Source organism: Polychytrium aggregatum (assembly GCF_025602895.1).
Source record: "Polychytrium aggregatum strain JEL109 chromosome Unknown BJ171scaffold_13, whole genome shotgun sequence".
NCBI lineage: Eukaryota > Fungi > Chytridiomycota > Chytridiomycetes > Polychytriales > Polychytrium > Polychytrium aggregatum.
In genome coordinates this window covers 262,640-286,774 of record NW_026516215.1, presented here as the reverse complement: position 1 = coordinate 286,774, position 24,135 = coordinate 262,640, and the positions used below count along the sequence as shown (strand labels likewise).

Genomic DNA, 24,135 nt, shown 5'->3' with positions numbered 1-24,135 from the left:
AGCCGGCGCCATACCATCGGCAGCTTGAGCAGACCGTCAGCCAGCTGAGGAGGGATTTGGATGCAGTTCAGAGGGAGGTGGTGGACTCTGCCTCGGGGCTCCAGCGCCAGAGCAGCGACCTCACCCAGTGCCTCCGGGATCAGGACGATCTGCGCCAGCGACTCGGTAGTGTGTCCAAAGTATCGTTGGATACCCAAGCCCGTGTCGATGATCTCGTCAAGACAGTGTCAAACCTCAAGGGCACCTTGGACGAAGAGCTGGCACCACGAAAAACGCACCTTCCTTCCACACATGATACATCCCACATCCTCGGTGCTCCCTATGGCGATTTTAGCGACGTCTCTGCAATTCACCACGAGCCCGTTCCCAGAACTCAAACCTCGTCCAAAGACGACAATCTGGGTCCGAACGCCGCTGCTGCAGTGAGAAAACTGATTGGCGATGCTCAAAAGAGCCTCGCGGAGAGCCTCGCAGCCAAGGTCGACACTGCTGTCCTGGAAGAGCTGATGCGCCATCTGTCAACACGCGAAGAGCTGGAGCGGCATGTGGAGGGCCGGCTCAAGCTAGCCCTGTCCAAGCTTAAGCTGCCAGCCCAGTCGACGATCAATACACTGCTCAAGCGTCTGGAATCCAAGATCAGCCGGGTCCGGGCCGATGTCATGAAGCATACCGACCGTCTTGGGGCGCAGTTGTCGGCCTCTGCTGGCTCTGGCTCGCCCATCAGCCAGACACGCGAGCTGATCGAAGACATGGTCAAGGACCACACAATCGACATTCGGCATGAGCTGGAGTCTAGATTCAATCAGCTGAAGCGCGAGATACTCACAGACCATGCCCCCGATGAGCCTCTGCATGCGCGGCAAAAGGGCGGCCGAGTTAAGAAGAGCCCCCTGCGATCGGAAATCCGGGAGTACATCAACCGAAAGATGGACGACGAACTCCATCGGGTTGAAGACGAGCTCGCCGAAATGCGCCGGCTGGTTCAGGACCTCGAGCCCCGCCAGGAATCCGACGGCTCCGAGGCACTGCCCGTCAGAGACACTGAGTCCTCGCGGGATGAACTGGAAGCAGTTGATACAGCCGTCAAGGGACTGCGGCGGGAGTTTGACGAGAAGCTGTACATGATCTGTTCGGATCTCAGCTCCTGCAAGCTGGCCTACCAACAGAGCCTCCAGGAACCCTTCCACAAATGCGCACGGTGGCTGTGGAAATCTGGGGCCCTCAAGTACGGCTCGGCGGTACCCTGGAACTATGAAACCTTGAACACAGGTCAGCTCTGCAACAGACAGACATGAGAGATTGTGCAAGAGTGTCAGGACGTGCAGCTGGATGTGGATGAGGAGCGAATGCAGGTAGCTCCGGTGGTTGGAGCAAGGTCGTCTGGCTCACTGACCCATCTGCCCGGCCTTCCATCAAGCAGACCCCGACAACTTCCGCTGGGAGCAGGACCAAATCAACATCCGCATCGCCCAGCCGGGTCTGTACGAGATCGCATTTGCATTTTTCACCAAGGCAAAGCCGTCGATCCAGCTTGTCGTAAACGGCGAGTCGGTGCTCTCGGCCATCAACTCGGCGTCGTACGTCGTTCACCACTCGTCGGGCTTCATCACGACTGGCGACGGGAAAGTGCAAGAGGGAACCGTTGCGGGCCTCAGTTTGCTGGTAAGCTCAGTTGGCAATAGCCGAGAATATGTTTCTGTTATGCATCGCCTGCGTTGTCGACCAGAGGCTCCTCGATCGGCCGCTCGCTCACCGTGTGCCGACTCTATCATGCCACTGCAACCGCCGGTAATCAACCATGGCATGCGCATCGACACCCCGATTCATCGACCAGGACTTTCTGGCGCTGCCGTCCAAGTCGACCATCTCTCTGCACTATCATGGGGGCAAAAAGAACTCGCTCGGCCACGGATTCCTGTCGCTCAGACAGCTCTTCTAGACACCCAATATACACTGCTAGATCCTCCCCGTGGGCGAGCGATGTGGCCAGTGTCCAGGAATCGCATCACCAGAGCCAGCACGACCATCGAGCGCCAACCCAGGGCTTCCGCGCTGGTCCTCCGCCTCCCGACTGTCTTTCGCATCCATCCAGCTGTCGATCCAGCTGTCGATCCGTCCGTCCGTCCGGCGAACAGCCCCCGCACCAAAAAAATGGATCTTCACCAGATCACTCGCATCTCGTCCTTCAGCAACCTCTACTCGGACAGGACTCTCTTCCCCTCTGGCGACCGCGGCTACATCCAGTTTGAGTTTGGCGCCCCATCTCCGGCCCTGCTCCAGACCGCCTCCGCCATCTTCCAAGAGGCCACCGCCCGCAAGCTGTCCAAGCCAGATGCTGGCTTGGCCTTCCAGTATGGGCCGAAGCTTGGCGACAGCGAGTTCCGCAGTGAGGTATTGGGCCGTCAGCATCCACACAGAGTCGGCCGCATCCTAGCACCCGAATACCCCTGCCATCTTGTCGAGCAGACGGTGTTTGCATCTCTCTGATCCCCAGTGTTCGAACCGGCCCAGCTCGCTCGATTCCTGGCGAACGAGTACGGCAGCCCCGTTGAGGCCAATCACCTCGCCGTCACCAGCGGGGCATCGCAGTCCTTCAGCAACCTCATCACCATGTTCACGACCTCTGCGACCCGCATCTTGATCGAAGATCCGACCTACTTTCTGGCCCTCAGAGTCCTCCAAGACCACGGCTTCCAGGAACGCGACTTTGTCTCGGTCCCAGTCGAATCCGGTGGCATTTCACTGCAGATCCTCGAAGAGAGGCTCAAGGAGCTCTCCAGCAGTGTCGACCAACAGGCCTTTGCTGGCCAGCCGGCCAAAAAGTTCCCCTTCCTGCTCTTCACAATCCCCGACTACTCGAACCCGACGGGGCAGTCTATGCCTCTGGACAAGCGTATCCGCTTGATCGAGCTAGCCCGCAAATACGACGTCCTAATCATCTGCGACGACGTCTATCCTCTGCTCGGGTATCCTGGCGCGGAGCCTAACCCGCCCCGACTCATTGCACTCGAGCACCAGGTGCGATCCGAAACCGACTTTGGAAACGTCATCTCGAATTGCTCTTTCTCCAAGATCTTTGCCCCGGGCGCACGCCTCGGTTGGGTCGAGGCCTCGCCGGCCATCATCAAGCGCCATGAGACCTTCTGGGTCCTCTACTCCGGAGGCAGTCCCAACCATCTGACCTCTGGAATCATGACCGAGATCATCCAGACCGGCAAGCTCAAGACCTATATCGCACAGCTCAGGGAAACCTACAGCCACAACGCCGAGGTGACCTACGAGACCCTGCGGCTGCATGGTGAGGGGCTGGGTATGCGCATCGAGAAACCCAAAGGTGGATTCTTCATCTGGATCGAGTTCCCGTCCCATGTCAACACCCACGCCCTGTACCAGCAGCTGAAGCAGAAGGAAGCGGCAGGCACAAGCAACACTCGGGTATCGTTTGCTCCGGGCTTAATTTTCACTACAGTCCAAGGCCGGTATCTCAACTGTCTGCGACTGTCGATTGCCCACTACGACGCCGAGGAGCTGCGTGAAGGAGCTCGCCGACTCTGCCGGGCGGTCAAAGAACTGCTGGACATCTGAGCGCCGTCCTCGACGCTCCCCAATGATGTCAGTACTGATTTCCAGCGCTGATGCTAATGTGGTCAGCTCGCCAGTTGTCGTCAACACGAGCAAGAGTACATTGGAGTTGAAGTTGTCCCTGATTGTGTCCGTGTGGAAACCAATGGATCGCTGGGCATCATCTCCGATGGCAGAGCTGCCTCAAGTACCTGGAAAGGTGACGGAGTGCAAATATATATCCTGCCGCTTCCGCGAGAGGGTGTACGATGGCGATCGGGACTCGCGCTGCTGTGATGGACTCGACGATGAGACATGGTGGAATGAAGATAACTTGGCCCACTTGGGCGTTCCTGGCCGCATATGATGTGACATGATGGCGGTGCCAACTACGGCGTGCTTGTGCCCGAGAGAAACAGTGCGTCTTATTGGGGTTGCAACACATTGTCGATTCAAAACACAATGGGCGGGCAGTCGGCTGTGAAACAAAGTGGGTGCTGTAAAGTATCATTCCCATCGACGCCTGTTTGCCAGCATCATCACCGTGCGATGCTAGGCAAGAACCCATGTCGTCTCCTTCCGTAGCGGGATTCGAACATGCAAGGGATGCTGCTGTTCGCGCCAGGAGGTCTGGTCAAGCACCTGCGACCGCTCTTGCCGGTTCATGTCAGACCAATCTCTCCGATTGCTCTCAGTGACTTTGGAGTAGATCTGCTCGAGCGTGAGACCGCCGGGCCCCTTGAGTTTGGATGGATCGACTCCTGAGCCATTCGTGGTGCCAGCGCGGGAGGACTCGGACTCCAGTCCATGCGAGCGCCGGATGAATGTCTGCGCCTCCATCTCAAGAAGGTGGTGCTTGACTGTGCCTATCAACACAGGCAGCTCGATGTCGCTCAAGCGGAGCTGCTGAGCCTGATCGATTTCAACGGCGATGGCTTCTGCGGACATGGGTTTGCCACTCTGTCCGAGGATGTTGTGGATCGCAAGCGCAAGGACATTCTGGCATTCGCGAGCAGACTCTAGATATGCTGTCGGATTGGCCACCAGAGCGCCGTGTCCGGGGTAAAGGATCTTGGGGAACTGACGGGTGATCTTCTGGAGCGACCGTCGATACGCATCCAGATCCTCGAAGACGGCATGCGTCGGTCGAGTCGGCCCATGCGGAGCGGACGAGACGGCATCGCCGGTGAACATCGAGTCCTCCTCCAGCAAATGGAAGCAGACTGAGTCTTGGGAATGGCCTGGAGTGTGGAGGACTTTGAGGGACGAGCTTCCGTCGAGAGAGCGGATCGTTTGGCCGTCCTTGAGGAAGCTTGGTTTTGGCTCCGCCTTGGTCTTGTTGTTGCCCGACAATTTGATATCGTCCTGGGACGACTTGAGCTTGTAGACGGGCAGCGCGGTGCCGAAGGTTCTCCAGATTGCAACCAGGCCATGCGTATGGTTGCCATGGGCGTGCGTCAGGAGAATATGCGACAGGGAGGCATCCTTCTCTTTGAGATATCCAGCAAGTGTCGGGAGATAGCTGGGGTGGCCGGTGCCTTGATCGATGGCATTTCGAGCATGTCGTTGGCAAGCGACCAGCAAATCGGTTTGGAACCATCTCACGGACAATGAGGCAGGGCTCCCGTCGGCGCAACCTGCACATACAGCAGCAACAGCAGCAGCAGGGACTTCATACCAGTATCGATGAGGATGCGTTGGGCCCCCTCTCCAACGAGATAGGTGTTGCTGTCTTGGAAATCGGGATTCACCAGCATTCACAGCACATCGGCCGACATCCAGGGGATAGGCGGCAGAGTCGGCATCGGTCAGAGGGAATCCAGACAGTCGGGACATGATAGCGGCTATGGGGGTATACCTTCTTTGCTGAATGGCCCCGAGGGCAGCGCCCGGATGAGGGTGACTCGGCTGGTCAGTTGCTCTGGAATATCGAGAGAAGCTCTGCTTATGAGTGAATCGCATCGCCAGCAAGCCGAGCATTCGACGATGCGTATTGGCTTCGAAGTCGCCATCGGGCTCTGTTTGCTCACCTATCGCCCTGGGAGTGCTGGTGCCGGTGCTCGAATGGGACAGCAATCTGCGGAGTATGCGGGACATGGTTGGCTCGGCGAATCTTTCCAAGGGTCGGACCGAGCGCAGACGAGCTTTGGGTCGTCGGCGGATGATGGGGCGGCGGGAGTGAGCGAAATCTGGCCGGATTGGATGGGACGAGCAGCGCAGGCAAGCCGCCCTTGCCTTTCCTCGACCAAGTGCGCAAAATCATCTCCCTGGGTGTCCATCCCATGATGTCTCGTCGGCCGAGTCTATGACAAGCGGCACAAGCGTAGATCGACAGCATTCAGGCGGACGATCATCATCACTCAATCCCATGCACTGCACCCCCGTTTCAATGTGGGCAGCCTATATTGAACCTGCATGGCCCGGCGATATCCCACCACCATGCAACTCAGCACAGCGTCAGCGGCACCGGCTTCTCGGCCAGACGGAGCCCCACCTCGCCCAGGACGCACTCCTTCCACAGCTTGCTGCTGCGGCCATCGCCGATCGGCCGCCACGACATCGGAAACGGGTCCAGGCCGAGGTCGGGCATGGTGAATGGTCCGGTGCGGTGGTATGCCAACTCGAGGAGATATGTGTCGCCAATGCGTCCTCGACATACGGTCCAGAACAAGTTCCAGATCATGATCTCGCCAGGACTATTCCCCCAGCAGCCATAGACGAGGAGAATGGCGCTGCTGTGGATGCTGTGTCGGCGCGGGGAAGGACCTGGTAGAACAAAGTACTTGCGCATGCCTCGCTTCCAGTCGCTCCAGTTCGGCGGGCCAACCTCGGTGCCGATCATACGTGCGACAAACGTTCTCTTGACGCTGGGCCGCATTGTTCTGAGCACAGGATGGCGAGACGCAGTCAGTCTTTGGGGAAAAAAAAGCGCCGCATTCATCGCACGGCTTTGACGCACGCCCTGACTCGAATTGGCTGCTGCTGGGCTTATCCCTCGAGCTGCTTCCTCGCTGCTCCTCCGTCGGCCAAAATGGCATCTCCGCGAGCAGTGCCCCTCGCACGGACGTCGGGACTTACCGCATTATCTGCGAGAACAATAGCTGGTCCAGCGGCGTCATCCACGGCAAGCTGAAGTTGGATAGATCGTACTCGCCCTTGCTCAGGGACACTCGCTCCTTCACAATCAAGAGACGAAAGAACACGACCCGCATGTTGCGGCGCAGCATTCGACACCGATGGTTCTTGACTTCGCGGATGGCTGTGGCGACAACAATGTTCCCAGACCAGTTGCCGTTCTCGGTCATGCCTGCCCGAGTCAGGAACACGACAAAGTCTCCGCTTCGAAGCAGATATTCTCCGTCCTTGTCGACAAAGTGGGTGTGGTCGACCCAGATCTCGCCATCGCGGAGCTTGGCCTCGACTCCTTCGACGTAGTGCTTTTCCCATGCCTCATGGTCAAAGTCCGAGAGCGGCTTGAGCCAGATGCGCGAGGCTGCTGAAAACGGAACAGGTGGGGCCGGCGTGTAGGTCATCAGGGTTGCATCCAGCTCAGAGAGGGGCATCACTGCTCGTGTTGCACGGAGGGAGAGCTTCTGCTTGTCGACTCGCGGCTTGACTGGATGCTCGCAGTTCTCGTGCTCACACGTATTGGCTTTTTCAGGATGCGCCAGTATGGCCGGAGCGGCTCCGTTTTCGGGATGAAGCTCCATCACGGCACCGGTGATCGCCCGCAGGGTTGCAAGGATATTCTCGACATCTGTGTGTGGCGCCAAGGCAGCACGCTGCTCCTCAGAGCTCGACAGCAGGGCAGGGGAATCGATGATTTTTGTCGGATCGATGTGTTCCGGTAGCGTATCCAGCCGGGCCCCTGCTTCGGCGAGCAGCGATGGCGTCGTCTCGGCCGCACGGTGAGTCTGCTTTTCGCCAAGAAAGGTGTCTGGACAGCTTAGGAGACCTGGGGCTGTGTTGCTGGTGAAGGGCCGGTAGTTGTCGAGCCAACGAGGATAGCTATCGGACTTGGTCTGCGGCCCAGACTGACAGTGCTCAGCATCAATTATGACTTCTGGCGGAAACAGCTCGCCTTCGATGATATCGCTCAAGGGAGAGTCGCTTGAAAAGGATTCCTCGGGACACGGAAGCGGCCCATCGCTTGGGGTTGCCTCGTCGGGGCGCGGATATGGATCGAGTGCCACACCGGGGTCGACGGTGCTGCACTCCGAGGAGTCACGAGCAAGATTGATTCTGTCGCTGATCTTGTCGCTGATATCATCGGTGGTCTCGTTGCTGCTTCTGCGCTGTACCGGCTGGATCGGCTCAGATGGCTGTGTTGTGCTGTCGGCCTCTGCGGTTGTGTGTACATTCCCAAGGCGTTGCTTGCGCTTTGCGGATCGAGAACGCTGATTGTCGGCTCTTACGTTGAGCTTGCCGCTCTCCAGATGGAGATCAGGAAGCGGACTGCCTGTTTTAGTGCTGAGCTGGCTGGATGCTTGTAGCGCAGAGAGCAAGAGTCTACAGTCGATAAGCATGCCCCCGCTTTCCTGGAGCATCTCCAGGCTCTCGACATCACCATCGGCAGCCGGGTCCGCATTGCTCATTGTTGCTTTGAGAAGCATGTCTGCGAGAAGCTCAGCCTCCGAGGCAAACTCGCTCGACAGGGCGGCGATAACCTTCTGCTTATCTTGAGATGGCTGAGCAGCTGGATCGGGCTCGATGCGCTCGCTCAATAATGGACTGAGCTGTGGCTGGACTGGAACGGTGTCTGCAGGAGCACGGACCTTTGGACCAAGAGAACGAGGCGGATGGTCGGTCCCTCCGGACACAACTCCATTTGGGCCGTTGGATTCTTGGTCAAAGGGGGCACACTGCTCTGCGGCAGATTCGGTGGTGCTGTGTTGAGATTGACCTGCAAGTGCTGCGGGTCCATTGCTCGTTGCTTGAAGATTCTGGACCCGGTCTGGGGTGATGCTTTCAGATGGAGGCGGAGAGATCCGATCGGCGTGCTTGTCCTGCACGCCACTTTGGAGCAGCGAACCCGACGCTTGCTTCCCATCGGCGGATGCGACTGATGCAAGAGAATGTGGCAATCGAGCAGGCTTGCGCAGTGCAGAGGGCTTCAGTCCCTCTGGTCGTCGCGACACATGGACTTGTCGCCGATGACTTGGCTTTTGACAGGAACACGGCTGCCGAGCAGGGGAGTCGGCGAGTCCTTGTCCACTCGATGAAGGTTGCGATCGTTTCCCATTCGATGAATGGATTTGGGCGACTGGTTTATGAGCCCAGGTGGATTGATCACCCCGTGCCGTAGATTTGGTTTCGAGAGACTTGGAAGACAGAGGCTCGGGCTGGCTCTTTGGTGTCGAGACATCAAAACGAGGAGGCGATTCGTGTCGCCGCCGTGGTAGATTGTGGATGGATGTGGGAACGATGGTGCTTGCGTGGGGCTGCTCGGAGGGACGGTTGCCAAGATCGTCTTCTTCGCTGGGTCGCCCAACGGAGGGCCGGCTGGGCAGATCCTTGAAGATCACTGGGATGCTGTTGCGAGGGTTCTCGGTAGTCGACAGTGCCCCAAGGTCGCGGACGTGTCTCGTTGTCCCGAGTGCTCCAGAAGGGACAGCATCGACCGGCAGCGTGGACTCGAGCATATGCGACGTAAACTTGATGATATTGGTGTTGTGCTCAATGAGCTTCTGGAGCTGCAGGTTGAGTCTGCGGATGACGTCTTCCTTGGAAGCAACCGTGGTCTGCAGCTCATTCACGGTCGAGCGCAGATGCTGAATCTCATCGTCCTTCCGGGAAAGCGTGATCTCCAGCTCACGCCGCCGCTGTTGATCTCGGCGAATGGCTGCCTGATGCTGTCGGGCCCACTCAGCACAGAGTGTGTAGTCCTCAAGGAGCCGGTCAAAGTTGGTGAAGTCATAAGGCCTGACGGCCTCACTGGGAGCGTCAGCCACGCCGGGGCTCGTCATGGACTGGGTGCAGGGCTGGGGGATGGATATTGAATCGAAACCTCTCCTAGGGACAGCGACAGGGCCGACCGCAGATACAGTTAGTTGGCTGATCATGCCGACTGTCTTGCCGACACAGCGGCATCGCAAACAAGGCTGCTGACTCAAGTGCGGTTGCGGATGGGCAGAGCCGGTCGCACGCTCAACGAACCAATGGGCCCATACAGATAGCGTGGAGGTGGGGATCAGGACGAGAAGCGGCTGTCTATGTGAGGTCATAGGCATGAGATATGCGGACAGGACAGAGACTCGCTCGGGGCTGGATGCTGATCCTTGCTTTGCCTGCCTGCTCAGACGAAGGATCTGGTCTATCCGGCACCGATATATCCCGCGGGTTGAGCGGCCACCCTCGGGTCGTCCCAGACGCCCTGTGAACGCGGCGATCCGTCGAATCGCCGGCAATGTCTGACGGGAAAACAGCATATGCTTACCACTTGGCGATGATGTGAGCAGGCGGATGGGAGATGGGAAATAGACGACCGCAAGCGAGAAGGCGGGCAGACAACGGCACTGAGCAGACATCATGGCCGACGGCTGGAATGCGGCTGGAGCCGGCTGCTGCGCTCGACAGTGATTCGCTGTAGAGACCGTCAACAAGCATCGACAGCCGACGGGAATCAAGTAAGAAGTGCGGACCACGGAGCATGGGCATGAGTGCGAAGAAAAGGGCATGGCGCATGAGTGCGAAGGAAAGGGCATGGCGGATGAGTGCAAAGTGCAGAGCATCTGTGTGCATGAATTTCGCTTTATATTCACCCAGAGCACTCCACCAGCTCTGTTCAAAGTGGCCTGTACTTTATCCAAGCCGAGGATCTATTGCAGCATCATCGAAGTGCCCCATTTGGATGAGCACCACGGCATGCCTGGAATGCAGTTGAGGTATTCGCACCAGCCGCACTCGGACGCCGTGCCTTGATAAAAGAACTGGAACACCAGCACCAAGACGACGATCAGCACAGGGATGGCGACAAGTCGAGTGAGCTTCTTCTTACGGAGGTCGCTGCTGGTGTATCCTTGGATCGGAAGAAAGACCAGTCCGGCCAGGATCCCAAAGATAAAGCCACCGATGTGTGCGCTGTTCACGGTCGAATGCACCACAAACGAGTGCACCACGATCCAAGCAGTCAGTGATACTGATGGCAGGAGTCGAACCGGTACGGTATTCTAACTCATCGGCAAGCCGTATCACAACCAATCGAGCCGGATCCGACGGGATTCTCTCGATACCGCACCGTCGGCTTCAATATTGCAAGGATATCCCAACCGTGGTATCGATGTGCTCGACAACAATAGACCATTCCCACACGCAGTGCTTTCGCCATGGCCGGTACTTACAAGTTGTCGATGTATGGAAGCATTCCAAGCATGAACGAGACCAGAATCTGGAAAATCATCTTGAGAAGTTCCCACCATGGATTCTGGACAATTTTCCAGTGCTGAGCCAGATCGAGCACCAGACAGGCCATCAGTCCGTAGAGCGACCCGGAGCAGCCCACGCTGGGCACAAAGCCGCTAAAATTGCCACCAAAGGCAAAGCCTCCGATGCCGCTGATCAAGTAGATGATAGAGTATCGCAGACTCCCGAAATCGCGCTCCATTTGCAGCCCCGTTCGGAGCTGGAACATCATGTTCATGAGAAAATGCAGGATCCCGCCGTGCAGGAAGATCGGGGTCAGGAAACGGAAGAACTGATTGTGGGGCAGAGCGCCGTTGAATCCGCAGAGGTCCGTAAAGGTGCACAGGCCATTGTAGAGAGTTGCGTTCTGCGGGCTGATTCCGCTCGGACAGGCGACAGTGAGGCCCGGTGTCGTCAAGTCGATGGTTGTGCCGGAGGTGCTGTCGTAGTAGCGGGTGGCACGCATGCAGGGCACATAACGTGCCCCCATGAGCATGAGGATCTATGAATACATTGAGCGACGGAGGCTACTGTGAGAATCTGCTGATCTTGCTCATGCCACCCGTGCTGGAGGCTATATGCCCTCATCAGATTGCCCACTAACAGAGGCAATCTTTCTATACTACTCGTTTCCGTCCCGCCGCGTATCATGCCCAGCCGGCATTCCGGCTCCCAGCAGGTTCGCGCGAGGATACTTGCCCCGTCCGTCGGGCCGATCATGGGGTTGAATGGATTGAGCTCAATGGGGCTCTGCGTTGCTATATAATTGAGCACAAAGCTCACAATAAGAAGAGCCAGCTGCACCACGGACATGCCAATGGTGAAGTACGGCTTGCTCAGACGTTTGTCTCGGTACTGCTGCCGGAGCTTCGGTGCATTCAAAATGGGTCCAAGAGGGTCGCCCTTGGCGTCCCGCACGATGAGATCGCCAAGCTCATCGAGCACGGTCTTGCGGGGCTGAAGCGACAGCGTCGACGCGGCGATCGAAACGGGATTTGAGTAGAAGGCATAGTCTTCTCTGAGCGGATCGCCCACCGTGACGGGCGTGTGCATCGTGTGTGGCTGTCGTTCACCCCGATTGTCATCGTCGACATGGATATCGGTCGTGACGATGTGGAGCACCTCTGGTTTCTCGTGCATGTCGGAAGCACCTGCAGAGTCGTTCTGGAGTCGGTTGCAGACGAGAGAAGCAGCGTCTGCTGTCGAAACACAGATGCCTCTGGCTGGAAAGAAAAGGAAGGCATATCATCGGCGAGTTCGATCGCCCCGTTTCTGGCCCTGGTGGGACCAGGATGATCGGGATGCCTGTGAAGGGGTCGAGCAGTGCACCCAGAGATTCTGGGAACCGCCCTGGATCAGAAACGCCTTGGATCGAGCGAGCCCAGTAGTCTATTTGGCGAAATGCTCGTTGGCAAGGCCAATATGTGACCCCAAGTACCAGATCAGCGCATTGGAGGGAGGACTATGGGCGGTGTGTATTCTACCGAAACCTTTGCTCATCACCACGGGCTGTTTCGGAAGTATGTGGAGCGGGTCTGAGAGAGGCTGGTGTCTAGATTGACGCAGTGTTTCATGTGTCCATCTTGCTCAAGATGCATAGGACAACCCCGGCAAAGACCAGAGCGACACCGAGGATTGTCTCTGCGCGAGCCGGGGAGAAGTGTTGGTGAGCAGAGCCGAGTCGGATGCAGCGGCATCTCGTCCGCCATACGCCCAGACCATCGATGGCAGGCAACTCACCTCTGCTCTCCATTTCCTCACCCAAACAATAGCCGACAGCCGTTGTCAGGGCAAACGTGAGCGAATTTGTTATGGGGACAACCAAAGACAAATCTGCATCGAGCATGCGGGTCATTAACGGAGCCTAGTTACCCGCACGCCGAGCAGCGTTGATGGCTGCAAGAATCGCCAGACTATGCTGCGACTCACCGCTGTTGCCCAGGGTGTAATAGTAGACCATAGATCCGCTGAGGTTGATGGCAAGGGGTACGACATACTGGTGGCAAGAGGCAGCTCGATGGTCAGCACAGGACCAGAGCCCAGACATCCGCATCGACGCCCACCGCAAATGACCGAAGACGTCTGTGTCGAGACGCACCTTCCAGTTGGTCCACAAGAATCGAATCTCTTCCCATTGCCGGCGCCACCACGGATGCCCCTGGTATTTCTTGGTGACGTCGTCGAGACCCTGGCTGCCCAACTTGATGAAGGGATTGGTTCCGCCCCAGCAGACGGCCACCAGCAACAGCCCGACGACGTTTTCTATCCGAGCCCATGAGTGTCAGCAGATACCATCAGCCAGCCAACACCCGGCGCCGATGCTGCGGCCTTGCAGGCCCTACCCAGGAATGTGTTGGCCATGGAGGTGGCGGCTCGGTTGCGGGTGCGAGTTGAGCCTTTGCTTGAGCAAGTCCCGCCGGCCCTGGCCATGCATCGCAAAAGCCAACCCGCCTCACAGCGAGAGCGGAGATTGTGCTCTCGGCGTCTCCTCGGCGGCTCCTCGGCCAGCGAGGGCAGGACAAACATGGTCGCTCGCCCGAGCGTATGCCATCCATGCATGTGAGACGACTGTCGTCAGGGCAACACAATCCACATGCAACCGATCAGAGCCTTCAGACCTCTGATGCCAGAGAATAGTAGGGACTGTCCCGTTTCTGGAACAGCTGTAAGATTTGTCTATTATCAAAGTGCGCCAGAGGTTGCGATTGATAGCGGTGCTGCCTTAACCTGTTCTCGGATCGAGCTCAGGTGATGGGATTTGGGACAGTGGGCAGCAGCACGGAGAGGGTGCGGCCAATGAGCCCATCAGCAGGGTGGAGGCCTGCAGTGACCACTAGCCCCAGGAATATGAGTGCGACGAGCGCAATGGCAAGAGTCCAAGGCCCAGACAGAGTTTCCGAGTGCAGCTTCAGACCACCAAGCGGGACACCTTTGGTCTGAGATCCTGGGCTTTCGTGGTCCGGAGAGCTGCATAATGTTTCTGAGACCGAGGCTCTGCTGCTCCACCGTCCTGGGATCTTGGGGACTGAATCCGTGCTACTGTCTTGCTCGAGCAGCATCTCTGATGGCTGAGGATGGCCATGTCTGTCGCGCTGTATCTGCGCAAGTGTCTGTACCTTGCGGATCTCGGCTTCCATTCCTGCAAGGTAGAGTTGATTGGGGCACGTTGGTTTCGCCGGAAGAGATCGCATGCAACGGTGCGACTCATGCATCGCAGAAATAGGTTCAAATGGACGTGCACTGCCACAGCCATGCCGAGAGAGCGTACGTCCATTTGGAGATTGCTCTCAGGATCATCGTCAGCGGCATGCCGCCAGAACCAGTGCTCGCTCAGCTCACCTTTCTCAATACCAGCGATCTGGTGCGTCAATTCCAGAACGTCCTTTTTCTGCATCTCAATCCACTGCACCAGCTCCCGCTCGTTGTGCTGGAACAGCTTGAGCTGCACTTGGTTGTCTTTGAGCAGCAGGTTAACTTGAGTGAGCTGCGATTGCAGTTCCTCCTGCGTGATCGATGAAGTGTCAGTCATGCCGACGCAGCGGCACATTCATCCAGAATTGCTGCTGCCTGGTTGCCTCGTTCCTTTTTGCTTTCTGACACAATCTTCACGACATCAGTCCAACTCTGGATTTGCTCGAGCACTCACATTTTCCCTCTTGAGCAGGGAAGCCAATGACTCTGGGAACCGCAGCCATCGTAACAAAGCGTTGTCATTAAGTACACTGAATGGATCCAATAAGCAGGGCTATGGCGGTTTTCAATGGCCCGTTGTGGGTTTGGTGCAAGGGCCAGTGCCGAGACTCACCTTGATTCCGGAGCTGTTGCTCCAGCTTATGATGGATATGGATATCGCTAAAGTCTGAATCAAGCACCGCCGCATCAGAGAGACTGGCCCACGATCAGGTAGCTGGCGGATGTCGGACATCTTACCTTCGTCAACCTCAAGCGCGGTTTGCGTCTCGATATCGCAGGTAGCAACGTGTGATGGTTGGATTCTGGAGGTTGACCATAATCAGCAGCCGTCAGGTATCGGCCATTGCCTGCGCAAGAGACGGGCACTAGTTTGGCTTACCCAGGCGTATCTGTGCATTTGGTTGGCGGCACTGCATTGCCGAGGGTCACAGAGTCGGGCAAGTCCAAGGTTTCGTGGGTGTCCAAGATCGTTTGGACGAGCATACTGGGTAACTCCTCGGGCTGGATCGGCGACTGAGAGACACGAGTTTCGTTGTGAGCTCGTTGGTGAGGTGATGGCTCTCAAGAAATCGACAGGGCTCTCAAGAAATCAGCAGGGCTCTGAACTCGATCAACGGGCCGAGAAAGCAACGGCGACAGCAGGCCGCGTACCTCTTGCATCCGCATTGTGTATGTCTCGAGCAGAGCCTGAAGCTCCGATATAATCTCCTCCTTGGCGGATATTGTTTCTGCCGAGTCCCTTTGATGATCCGAAAGAGTGTTTTTGAGCTGACGATTTTCATCTGCGGGCAGAGCGAGAAACTGGATCTGTCAGTACCAAAGGTCGTCGGCCACTAAGGGATAAGTGCAAGTGACTGAGGGGCTGCACCGGTACCTTCGAGCAGGGCCAGTCGCTGCTTGATCGGTGATGGCTTCTTTTTTTGCCCCACAGAAGCGTCCAAGTCGCTCTCGAGCTGCTCGGCAGAGTCGAAAGGGGTGCGATGGTTGTCAATAGTGACATGAGAAATGGTTGGCAAGCACCTGAGAATGTCAGACTTCAAGGCCCATACCTTGTGGACGTACTCGGACAGCTTGGACTCGCTCGACTTGAGCTCTGCAATCGTTTTTCGGGCAGTCGCCACCTCGGCTCTAAGATCGCCGTTGGTTTGCAGGAGAGCCTCGAGCTGTTGATCGTGAGCCTTGATCAAATAGTCCTTCTCCTCGAGCTGCTTCCGGTGCGACCGCAGCTGGGCCTTGAGATTGCGGATCTCCTCGTCCTTGGTCTGAGTTATGAGTGGGTAACGTTGAGTCAGACGAGTGCATTCGATAAGCGCCATAGCCAGGTCGCATCAGCAACTACAGATGCCCATCGACACGATACCAGGATATAGCATATTGGCCAGAACAAGCGACGGTCTTACCACATGGTCTCTTGAGGGATGTTCTCTGGACGCATGCTCTTGTTCGAGCTTGTCGATCTGAAGCAAGGGAAGCTCACGGTCCGCATCGTCTCTCGGGATATTGGGTTCGCTGGGGACCTCGGCCTTGGTCAGGCCGCTGGCGGGGACGAATGACTGATCAATGATCTCGGCCGTGGGCTCGGCCGCTCGCCTCTCATTGATCTTCCTGATGAGGGATTTCCGCTTGGGCAACTTGGACGACCATGGGCGTGGTCCCATAGCGATCGGCTCTGGAACCAGCGCGAGCAGCTCCGGGCCTGGTAGCGGATCCGATGGAGGAACGGGTGCTGGCGAGTGCCCAGGCTTGTCGTCCAGTGCCGGACTATCATCTCGATCGGCCAGAGTGCAGAGGGTGCTGAAGAGCTCCAGGGCCTCATGCTCGGTGAGAGAGATGTCTGGATTCTTGTGCAGCTGGGCCTGGATTTGCATCATGTGTTGCTGCCCGATGAAAACGTTGTGGAGCAATGCAAATCGGCTGATCAGCGATACCGCCTCGCCAAGCGACATTGTCGGCGGTGTGCCATCGGCCTCGGCACAGGATCGCTTGAACTCGAGACCGAACTCGCCCTCTAGCGACGAGGGAGTCGACATGGTCATGGCGATTAGAGCACGGGCCTCCAGTCGATCCAGCCGATCGAGGTTGCAGCGGGCGGCTGGGGAGAGCAGAGAGGTGGTTCTTGCCAAAGGCGGGCAAATGACGGCGGGCAAAGTGACAGGCGCCAACAAGGCACACTGGCGGATGCTTGACCGCCAAAAACATCGATGCTGGGCAGCTCCGAGTCTGCCGCTGGGAGGCTTCACTCGGAGGCCGCCGAGGCGATCGATCTCGTTGCATATGGGCTCGGTTGGATGCGAGCCATCTCCTACAACGCTGGCATATGAGATAGGGATAGTGTCCCGCATGTGTCAAGTGTACAGTGTATTCCGCACAGTGGCCCATCCAAAGCTCTGCGTATGTACAGCAGTGTATGAGCCTTACTCGGCTTTGGCTGCTTTAGCTGAGGCAGCCACAACCGCTTTTACAAGCTCCTTGCCGGCGTCGTCGTTGGCAACCTGGTGGCGATAGAGCTGTCAGCACTCCAGTCCCGGTGTGGTGTACTTCCTCTAAAATACTGCAATCGGAGGTGTGCAGCAGCTACACCAGCCGTCGTATGTTCAGAGAGTCGTTGCTCCGCCGTCTCGCTGTCGATGGCGCTCAGCAGCGGATTGTCGGTCTTACCTTGACCAGATATCGAGTCAGAGTGGTGGTGCCACTCTCGTCCGTTTCAAATGCGGCAAAGCGCACATACCGCCCCTGGTATTGCTCGACGGGCATTTTGTTGTAGATGGCGGTGTTGAGGATCAATCGCAGAACTCCCTCGCTTCTCATCACTGGCGGCCAATAAAAACACACATCAGGGCACGAATATACCGAGAGAGTGACAACAGAGCTCGCCAGCCGAGGTGTGTGCTCTGCGGTCGAGCTATGCCCTTCCGCCGCAGTCCAGAGGGAATGCTTCATGGTGTTGTCGCTGGCAGAACAACTCGCCGACACATACCTAACCGGGATCGCGCAATGCTGTCTCTCTTGGCATTGACTCGCAGAGAGCCTGTGCCTCGCTCGCACCACTTCTGGTCTTTCCAGTGGAAGAGCTTGCAGCGAGTCTGGACGATTCACGAGATAGCGGGCGCTGTCGGTCAATATGCTGGAATCCGGCAGTGGTGGGGAGCTTTGTTCCAGAGCAACCCGCCACCGGTGCTTCGGACTCAACCAAAAGTCAATATCTGCGAGGGATGTACCTGAAAGAGTGTCTTTTCGTCTTCCTCTCCGGTGACAACTAGAACCTCGACAGATTAGTACAGGTAGTCAGGCGAACCACGCCCGGCCGCTGCTGTGTGAACCAATCCAAAAGTGACGGCATACCTTCTTGCAGCTCGAGGCTGACCACTGGCGCAATCTCGATGGGAGCCTCGGCCTCTACGTCGTCCGCCTCGGCCGAATCTTCTTGCTGGCTGGAAAGCAGTGAGCTGAACGACGACTGGTCATCCTTGTTGGCCTGGGAGCCAAATGATAGTCCCGAGTACGACGAGGTGGACGAGCCAAAGGTCGGTCCCGCGAACGATCGGAATGTGGTCGTGCCCAGGGAGGTCGCACTCTTCAAGCGCTGGAGGGAGCAATCTCGGGGCGTTAGCGGCTGCAAAGTAAACCACTGTGGTCGGGAGACAATCGGCCGGCGGCGGCTATCTATGCGCGGCCATCTCCATGCTTGATTATCTCCCGTGCATGGCCGTCTCCGCGCTTGACTATCGAAGGGGGGGGAGACTCACATCAAAGATCGACGTTGACCCGCCCGTGGTCTGCGACGATTTGTCGGTGCCCGAATGCGATGACAGAGCACCGAGCGGCGACTCGGGAATTCCGACCGATTTAGCTGGTAGATGCTTGCGCCCTGGATCGGCCAGAGCACCGGGCTTGTCGCTGCCTGTGGTGACTGCAGGCTTCTTTGGCGCATCATCTGTCCAGTCGTCCCATGAGGCACCCGAGCCCCCTCCGAATAGTGAGAGGGTCGAGGCGACCTTTTTCGGGCTGTCGGTCTTGATGCTGTCTTTCTTTGGGCTTTCCTTCTTGACTTTGCTCGTTCTCTCGATCTGACGATAGCATGGTGGTGGAGTCGGGGGGGGGCAGCAGAGCGACGCCGTCGGATCGGGTTACCGATGGCAGCGACGAGATCGGAGGGTCAGTGCGGGCTTGTGGGCGGGATCAGGCAAGCGCTGGGAAGGAACACAGCTGCAACAGGATGCTCGGCTGGCAGAGCCAGTCAAAGACAAAATGCACAAGGCGGGAAGATCAAATGGCGTGCCTTGGACAAACCTCTGTGTCCTGCTGGCCATTTTCCTGTTCGCCATCGCCGTCGGTGGGTTCAATCGCAATCTTTTTGAGGGGCGGCGAGATCTTGGCCTCGGCGGGTGCCTGCTGGAGTTTGGGACGCCGTTAGTGTCGACGCAGGATGGACACTGGCCGCTGGACAGCAGCTAGATGTAATCCGGCTTGAGACGACGGACACTGGGTTCTGCAAGCGCAGAGCGCAAGCACTGGTGGTCTGTCGTGTCCGCTCACCTCCACAGACTCGCTCGCAGGCTTCTTTGGGGTGGCGATCTCGTCGACCTTGCGCTTGGCGGCACGATCCTGGGTCTGTTCTTGGCTGTCCATACTGCGGCCTCGAGGGGGAAAGCTTGCTGCTGCTGCTGCGATCGGCGAGAAGAGTCAGATCGGGCTGCCACCCTGCAGATCCGCGTCTGAGACATTGAACAGGCTTCTCGGCCCGTCTCGCCGAGAGAGAACACAGGCACAGAGAGCGACAGCCTCTCTCAACGAGATGACGGCGAGAAGTCCAGCGAGGCGCGACCGAGAGGCATCTGGTTCTTGCCAGGGCCATTGCATCATTTCGTTCTGCGAGCACTGCACAAGCGACCGAGGCCCAACACTGGAGGACCAGCACTGGAGGACCAGGGCAAACGGACCGCACCCGGTCGGCTCATGCGACGCCCACCATGGCACGCTCCCACGCCAGCTCGTTGTGGGGTTGGTCTTTCGGCATCGTTTCGCCGATGCATGAAACCTCCTTTATTTGTTGGTGACGTTTCGCAGGACACAGTCGCGGAAGTGCTGGATGGTATCCTTGGGCGATGGGGCACTAAAGATCGAGGTGCCGGCGACGATGACGTTGGCGCCAGCCTCGGTGGCCCGCTCGATGGTGTCGTTGGCAAGACCGCCATCGACTTGGATGTCGAGGTTGGGGAACTTTTGGCGCAGAGCGCGGACCTTGGGGAGGCAGTCGTTCATGAAGGCCTGGCCGCCGAATCCAGGCTCTGTTCCGACCCGGTGGCGAGGGGGAAGCGAGCGGGCTTAACAATCTCACTTTTGCCACAGCCCAGACCGCTGCTGAGTAGCTCATGTGTTGCAGAAAGCCCATGCTGCTTCTCTGGAACCAGATTCACTGGTTCACAGTGTCATGCTCTCGAACAATCGACAATGATGCCCTGGATACAGCGCGGCCCTCGCTCGTGTATGTCAAGGAGCCGCTGCTTACCGACGGTCATGATCAAAATCATGTCGACATCGTTGGCGTAGTCAAAGACCGACTCGATTGCCGTCTTGGGCTTAACGGCAATACCGACCTTCATGCCGGTGGCACGCACCTTGGCAATCAGGGCAGCAGCGTTGGCTGCAACAGCACCGTGCTTTGATCAGGATCGACGGCTGTTTCGCTTCGACATGCGACAGCGCCCTCACCGATTTGGTCACTGTCGGCTCCGTCGTTTGCCTTCGGCACTCACCTGTGGCCTCGATATGGAAAGTGTACATGGATGCACCGGCCTTTGCGTAGTCATCGACCCACTTGCAGCAGAACAGATAGCGTCAGTAACTTGGGCCGGTGATGCCGGTGGTGCAGACAATGCTCTCAGGGCGAGGATGCGGCGGCATAGAGCAGGATATGCTTACCTGTTCAGGGTTCGAGACCATCAAATGGCAATCTGTAAGTGCAGGTTACGGGCGAGCGATTAGAGAATGCCATTTGAGGCATGGCAGACGGCGGACCCAGGACCCAGGACCCAGGACCAGAGCGGCGGCGGCAAGCTCGACAAACAGATACCCAGGAATGCGTTCGTGTGCTTGCGCAGACACTTGATGATGGGGGCTCCGAGGGTGAGGTTGGGCACAAAGTGGCTGCATCGATCGAAGGGCGGCAGATAAGTCGCTAACGATCGGCCGGCTGACCCGATGATTTGCCGTGCGGGATCCTGGGATACGGAGCAGAGCGACGGCGGCGAGACCTGCCGAGTCCTGCCGAGACCCCAAGCCCGCAGGACGAGCCAGAGTGGCGGGACAGACTTGGATGGACAGATGTCCGCTGCGACTCACCCATCCATGACATCCATGTGCAGATAGTCGGCTCCGGCTTCGACCATGCGCTTGGCCTCCCCAGCGAGGTTGGCAAAGTCGCTGGAGAGCATGGAGGGGGCGATCTTGGGGACAGGCATGGCGACAGCAGGCGGACAGATGCGAGGAAGGGCGCAGCGGGCGATGGCTGGCGGCGGATCGGCAGCCAAAAAGCCCCCTGGGATTGTTTGCTGTTTGCCCGACAGCGCCGCACACGGCTCGACGCTCAACAACCAGTCCGGTGCTTGCCAGCGGATGTTGCCCTCATCGATGCCGTCCTCATCGATGCAGCCTTCATGAATGTGTCTCCCTCGTATCGCTGGCTGTATATCCAATCGCTCGCCGCTGACATCACACCCAAACCGAAGCGTGACACCCTGTTTTGAACCAGGCACGGCGCTATTCTGGGTCCGAAATGCACCCATGCATCGCTGCACTACGATGCTGCAATATCACAGTTGCCATGAAGCGCAGAATCGACCACGATGCGGCGCGCGATACGATCGTATGTGCAGGGCGATTGTGGAGACCGGATGGCAACCCGCGGTCTTCACTTGGGGATTGCCGAGGTGATCCTTTCGATTTCAAATGACCTACTGAACACAAACTGACAACCGCCACGCAAATAGGATGGGAGCGAATCCGTCCTGTTTCTCCTGAGCGCAAACTGGTGCCAACTCGGACGGACGCGCAGATCGATGTCGCTGTGTCCGATGTATGATCCGCGCTGACCAGAGATGGCGCTTATTGCCGTGCGGTTTCAGGACTAATGCTAAGGACGACCGGTATGGAGGACACGCCGTCCCAGCCTCTGGCTGCTGGCTGGTGGCTTCTGGCAACTACGAAGACAGATATGCTGGCAGATATGCTGGCAGATATGCTGGCAGATATGCTGGCAGAAGTACCAGGCCGTGGGAGCGCTAGGCAGTCTGCGCCACATCACGTGGTGCGGTGCGCGAGAGCCGCCGAGGACAAAACATGTTGGGCCGCGGCAGCCACAGTGTATCGCCCTCTTCCACACGGACTTTGTAGCATTATCAACATGGTATGTAGTCCATGGACGACACACCAACACGAGCCGGATGCGACCGCCTCTGCCGATGAACGCATCGATGGATGGATGGATAGATGGATGGATGGATGGATGGATGGATGAACGATACCTCGACCCGGATTGGATGCTCAGCTACGATGGATAGGACGGATCCCCGCAATCGACGAAATGCCCGGCCGTGTCGCTACCTTCCAACAACGCAACAGACGCTCGACACCTGCGTTTCACGAACCCAGCAGCATCGACTGTGGCGGCTCGATCGTTTGGGCGTCTCTCATGGGCAGACCCGCTTTTGCTGGACAACTATTATCGACACATCATCCATTCGGACCGTCGGCAGCGGCCATCTGCCCAGGTTTCTCATTCCATGGATACTAATGTTGGTCCACGATACTTTCTCTTACTGTCTGGATTGCGTGCGCCGATGCACAGTCCATCGTCGTCCCAGACAAGAACCAGTTCCAGCACATCTTGCGTCTCCTCAACACCAACATTGAGGGTCGCCGCAAGATCATGTACGCTCTGACCCACATCCGTGGTGTTGGTCGTCGCTACTCGAACATTGTCTGCAAGAAGGCTGACGTTGACCTCACCAAGCGGTAGGTGTCTGCGGCCGCCCGCCTCCATCATGCTGAATCCAGCCCCCGTATCGGCTGCTGATCGGATCTCTCTTCTGGCATCCAGTGCTGGTGAGCTCTCCAACGAAGAACTCGAGCGCATCGTCACCATCATGCAGAACCCCCTCCAGTACAAGATCCCCGAGTGGTTCCTCAACAGACAGAAGGATGTCAAGGACGGCAAGTACACCCAGGTTGTTGCCAACGTTCTCGACAACAAGATCCGTGAGGATCTTGAGCGTCTGAAGAAGATCCGTGCCCACCGTGGTCTCCGTCACTACTGGGGTGTCCGTGTCCGTGGTCAGCACACCAAGACCACTGGTCGCAAGGGCCGCACCGTCGGTGTCGCCAAGAAGAAGGCTTGTAAGTAGAAGCGCGACAGCCTTGCTGTTTGCTCGGCTGCTCTGGCGATGGTGCATGCGCATGTGTCTCACACGATTCTAACAACCGTTGTTTTGACACCTTCTCTAGAAACTATCTGGTAAGCGGGCTGCTCCACCCGGCCACCGCCACCCATCACAGACAAGGCTGTGCTGTGATGATCGAATTCTTACCTACATTACCTGATTCTTGAAGAAAGCATTCTATCCCTGAGCATGGCGCATGGATGGGCACTCGGACGGATCGGCACCCGTGCAGTGCACTAACCCGACTGTTCTTGCTGCTTCGATCTTGTAGGACGCACTCCGTTGGTATCTGTTTGTGTGGCAATGGCTCAATATACATTTCTGAATAAAATGGTTGGGCTTCACAAAATGCAACGCGGAAACCACCACCAGCTTTGATGCCACTGGCCGATCCCACGGATCCTGGATATGCACCCAGCATGTGCGTTCAAGTGCAATTCAGTTGTGGGGCGGCGGGTGTTGGCACGACAATCGAGAATCGCAACTTGGAATGCCATATGAAAGCGACCGGTGGTTCCAATGGCCATGTCGGACACAAGCCACCCATGACGAACAGGCATGAGTATGTGTATATTTGGAGAGCCAAGTGCCAACCAAAGAGTCGTTGGCCCCAGCGAGAGACCTCTCGCGTGAACAGTCAGACTAGCTCGGGCATATAGACAAACATGGGGCGGACCAGCATGGGACAGACAGTTGGGTGGGCGAGTCTCATGCATCTTCGGCCACAATGGTGGTGCTGGAGGCAGCGTTGCCCGACACCCACAGCCTCTTGATGTTCCCGTCCGCCATCGAGCCGATGCGTACTGGGCTTACAGCGGAAGGGAGCGTATCATCGGCAAGCCCGGCGCCGAGTTCATCATCCGCGATCGAGGGTCTGGAGCGTTCCAGAAGTCGGCGTTGCTCGGCAGCACGGCGACGGCGCTCTCGACGGAGCTTTCGCCATCGCTGGAAAGCCTCCAGCTCTGTCGGTGAGTCCTGGAGTGGAGTACGGCGTCCGATCCAGAGATGCAGACCGGGCGTTAGCATGCCAAGATCGGGTATG

At 57.6% G+C, this 24,135-nt stretch overlaps 10 protein-coding genes across 10 annotated transcripts; 3 read left to right on the top strand and 7 right to left on the bottom strand.

Moving 5' to 3' along the window:
- Nucleotides 1–8: 8 nt before the first annotated feature.
- On the top strand, nt 9–1,990 carry BJ171DRAFT_499613 (uncharacterized protein). Its single transcript, XM_053110493.1, has 3 exons — nt 9–1,269; nt 1,421–1,662; nt 1,835–1,990. The coding sequence occupies exons 1-3, from the start codon at nt 507–509 to the stop codon at nt 1,937–1,939; spliced, it is 1,110 nt and encodes a 369-aa protein (XP_052967872.1). The 5' UTR covers nt 9–506; the 3' UTR covers nt 1,940–1,990.
- On the top strand, nt 1,970–3,923 carry BJ171DRAFT_499611 (pyridoxal phosphate-dependent transferase). Its single transcript, XM_053110492.1, has 2 exons — nt 1,970–2,391; nt 2,512–3,923. Exons 1-2 carry the CDS (start codon nt 1,981–1,983, stop codon nt 3,583–3,585), a joined length of 1,485 nt encoding a protein of 494 aa, XP_052967871.1. The 5' UTR covers nt 1,970–1,980; the 3' UTR covers nt 3,586–3,923.
- Nucleotides 3,924–3,965: 42 nt separating this feature from the next.
- On the bottom strand, nt 3,966–5,765 carry BJ171DRAFT_499610 (beta-lactamase-like protein). The gene is made up of 4 exons (XM_053110491.1): nt 5,592–5,765; nt 5,420–5,482; nt 5,240–5,293; nt 3,966–5,099 (listed from the first exon to the last, which is right to left on the bottom strand). Exons 1-4 carry the CDS (start codon nt 5,656–5,658, stop codon nt 4,114–4,116), a joined length of 1,170 nt encoding a protein of 389 aa, XP_052967870.1. The 5' UTR covers nt 5,659–5,765; the 3' UTR covers nt 3,966–4,113.
- Nucleotides 5,766–6,484: 719 nt separating this feature from the next.
- BJ171DRAFT_52183 (uncharacterized protein) lies at nt 6,485–10,019 on the bottom strand. Its single transcript, XM_053112503.1, has 2 exons — nt 9,998–10,019; nt 6,485–9,570 (listed from the first exon to the last, which is right to left on the bottom strand). The coding sequence occupies exon 2, from the start codon at nt 9,525–9,527 to the stop codon at nt 6,636–6,638; it is 2,892 nt and encodes a 963-aa protein (XP_052967869.1). The 5' UTR covers nt 9,528–9,570; nt 9,998–10,019; the 3' UTR covers nt 6,485–6,635.
- Nucleotides 10,020–10,339: 320 nt separating this feature from the next.
- BJ171DRAFT_52126 (rhomboid family-domain-containing protein) lies at nt 10,340–12,409 on the bottom strand. The gene is made up of 3 exons (XM_053112469.1): nt 11,662–12,409; nt 10,902–11,464; nt 10,340–10,641 (listed from the first exon to the last, which is right to left on the bottom strand). Exons 1-3 carry the CDS (start codon nt 12,100–12,102, stop codon nt 10,380–10,382), a joined length of 1,266 nt encoding a protein of 421 aa, XP_052967868.1. The 5' UTR covers nt 12,103–12,409; the 3' UTR covers nt 10,340–10,379.
- BJ171DRAFT_52128 (uncharacterized protein) lies at nt 12,318–13,373 on the bottom strand. Its single transcript, XM_053112470.1, has 5 exons — nt 13,305–13,373; nt 13,061–13,224; nt 12,892–12,958; nt 12,703–12,795; nt 12,318–12,603 (listed from the first exon to the last, which is right to left on the bottom strand). The coding sequence occupies exons 1-5, from the start codon at nt 13,321–13,323 to the stop codon at nt 12,533–12,535; spliced, it is 414 nt and encodes a 137-aa protein (XP_052967867.1). The 5' UTR covers nt 13,324–13,373; the 3' UTR covers nt 12,318–12,532.
- A 245-nt stretch (nt 13,374–13,618) lies between these two features.
- BJ171DRAFT_499599 (uncharacterized protein) lies at nt 13,619–16,881 on the bottom strand. Its single transcript, XM_053110490.1, has 10 exons — nt 16,056–16,881; nt 15,705–15,917; nt 15,530–15,608; nt 15,307–15,437; nt 15,035–15,168; nt 14,893–14,957; nt 14,768–14,821; nt 14,609–14,640; nt 14,302–14,464; nt 13,619–14,101 (listed from the first exon to the last, which is right to left on the bottom strand). Exons 1-10 carry the CDS (start codon nt 16,689–16,691, stop codon nt 13,707–13,709), a joined length of 1,902 nt encoding a protein of 633 aa, XP_052967866.1. The 5' UTR covers nt 16,692–16,881; the 3' UTR covers nt 13,619–13,706.
- Nucleotides 16,882–16,996: 115 nt separating this feature from the next.
- Nucleotides 16,997–19,397, bottom strand: BJ171DRAFT_597987 (uncharacterized protein). Its single transcript, XM_053114798.1, has 8 exons — nt 19,192–19,397; nt 18,946–19,047; nt 18,402–18,722; nt 17,998–18,238; nt 17,874–17,911; nt 17,633–17,738; nt 17,314–17,465; nt 16,997–17,147 (listed from the first exon to the last, which is right to left on the bottom strand). Exons 1-8 carry the CDS (start codon nt 19,282–19,284, stop codon nt 17,070–17,072), a joined length of 1,131 nt encoding a protein of 376 aa, XP_052967865.1. The 5' UTR covers nt 19,285–19,397; the 3' UTR covers nt 16,997–17,069.
- A 260-nt stretch (nt 19,398–19,657) lies between these two features.
- BJ171DRAFT_499596 (Ribulose-phosphate 3-epimerase-like protein) lies at nt 19,658–21,157 on the bottom strand. The gene is made up of 6 exons (XM_053110489.1): nt 20,998–21,157; nt 20,729–20,802; nt 20,578–20,609; nt 20,412–20,472; nt 20,165–20,299; nt 19,658–19,943 (listed from the first exon to the last, which is right to left on the bottom strand). Exons 1-6 carry the CDS (start codon nt 21,114–21,116, stop codon nt 19,699–19,701), a joined length of 666 nt encoding a protein of 221 aa, XP_052967864.1. The 5' UTR covers nt 21,117–21,157; the 3' UTR covers nt 19,658–19,698.
- Nucleotides 21,158–21,478: 321 nt separating this feature from the next.
- On the top strand, nt 21,479–23,417 carry BJ171DRAFT_597985 (ribosomal protein S13/S18-domain-containing protein; the record flags this gene model as incomplete). Its single annotated transcript, XM_053114797.1, has 4 exons — nt 21,479–21,520; nt 22,502–22,668; nt 22,754–23,049; nt 23,158–23,417. Coding segments are annotated over 4 exons (507 nt in total). The 3' UTR covers nt 23,160–23,417.
- Nucleotides 23,418–24,135: the final 718 nt, after the last annotated feature.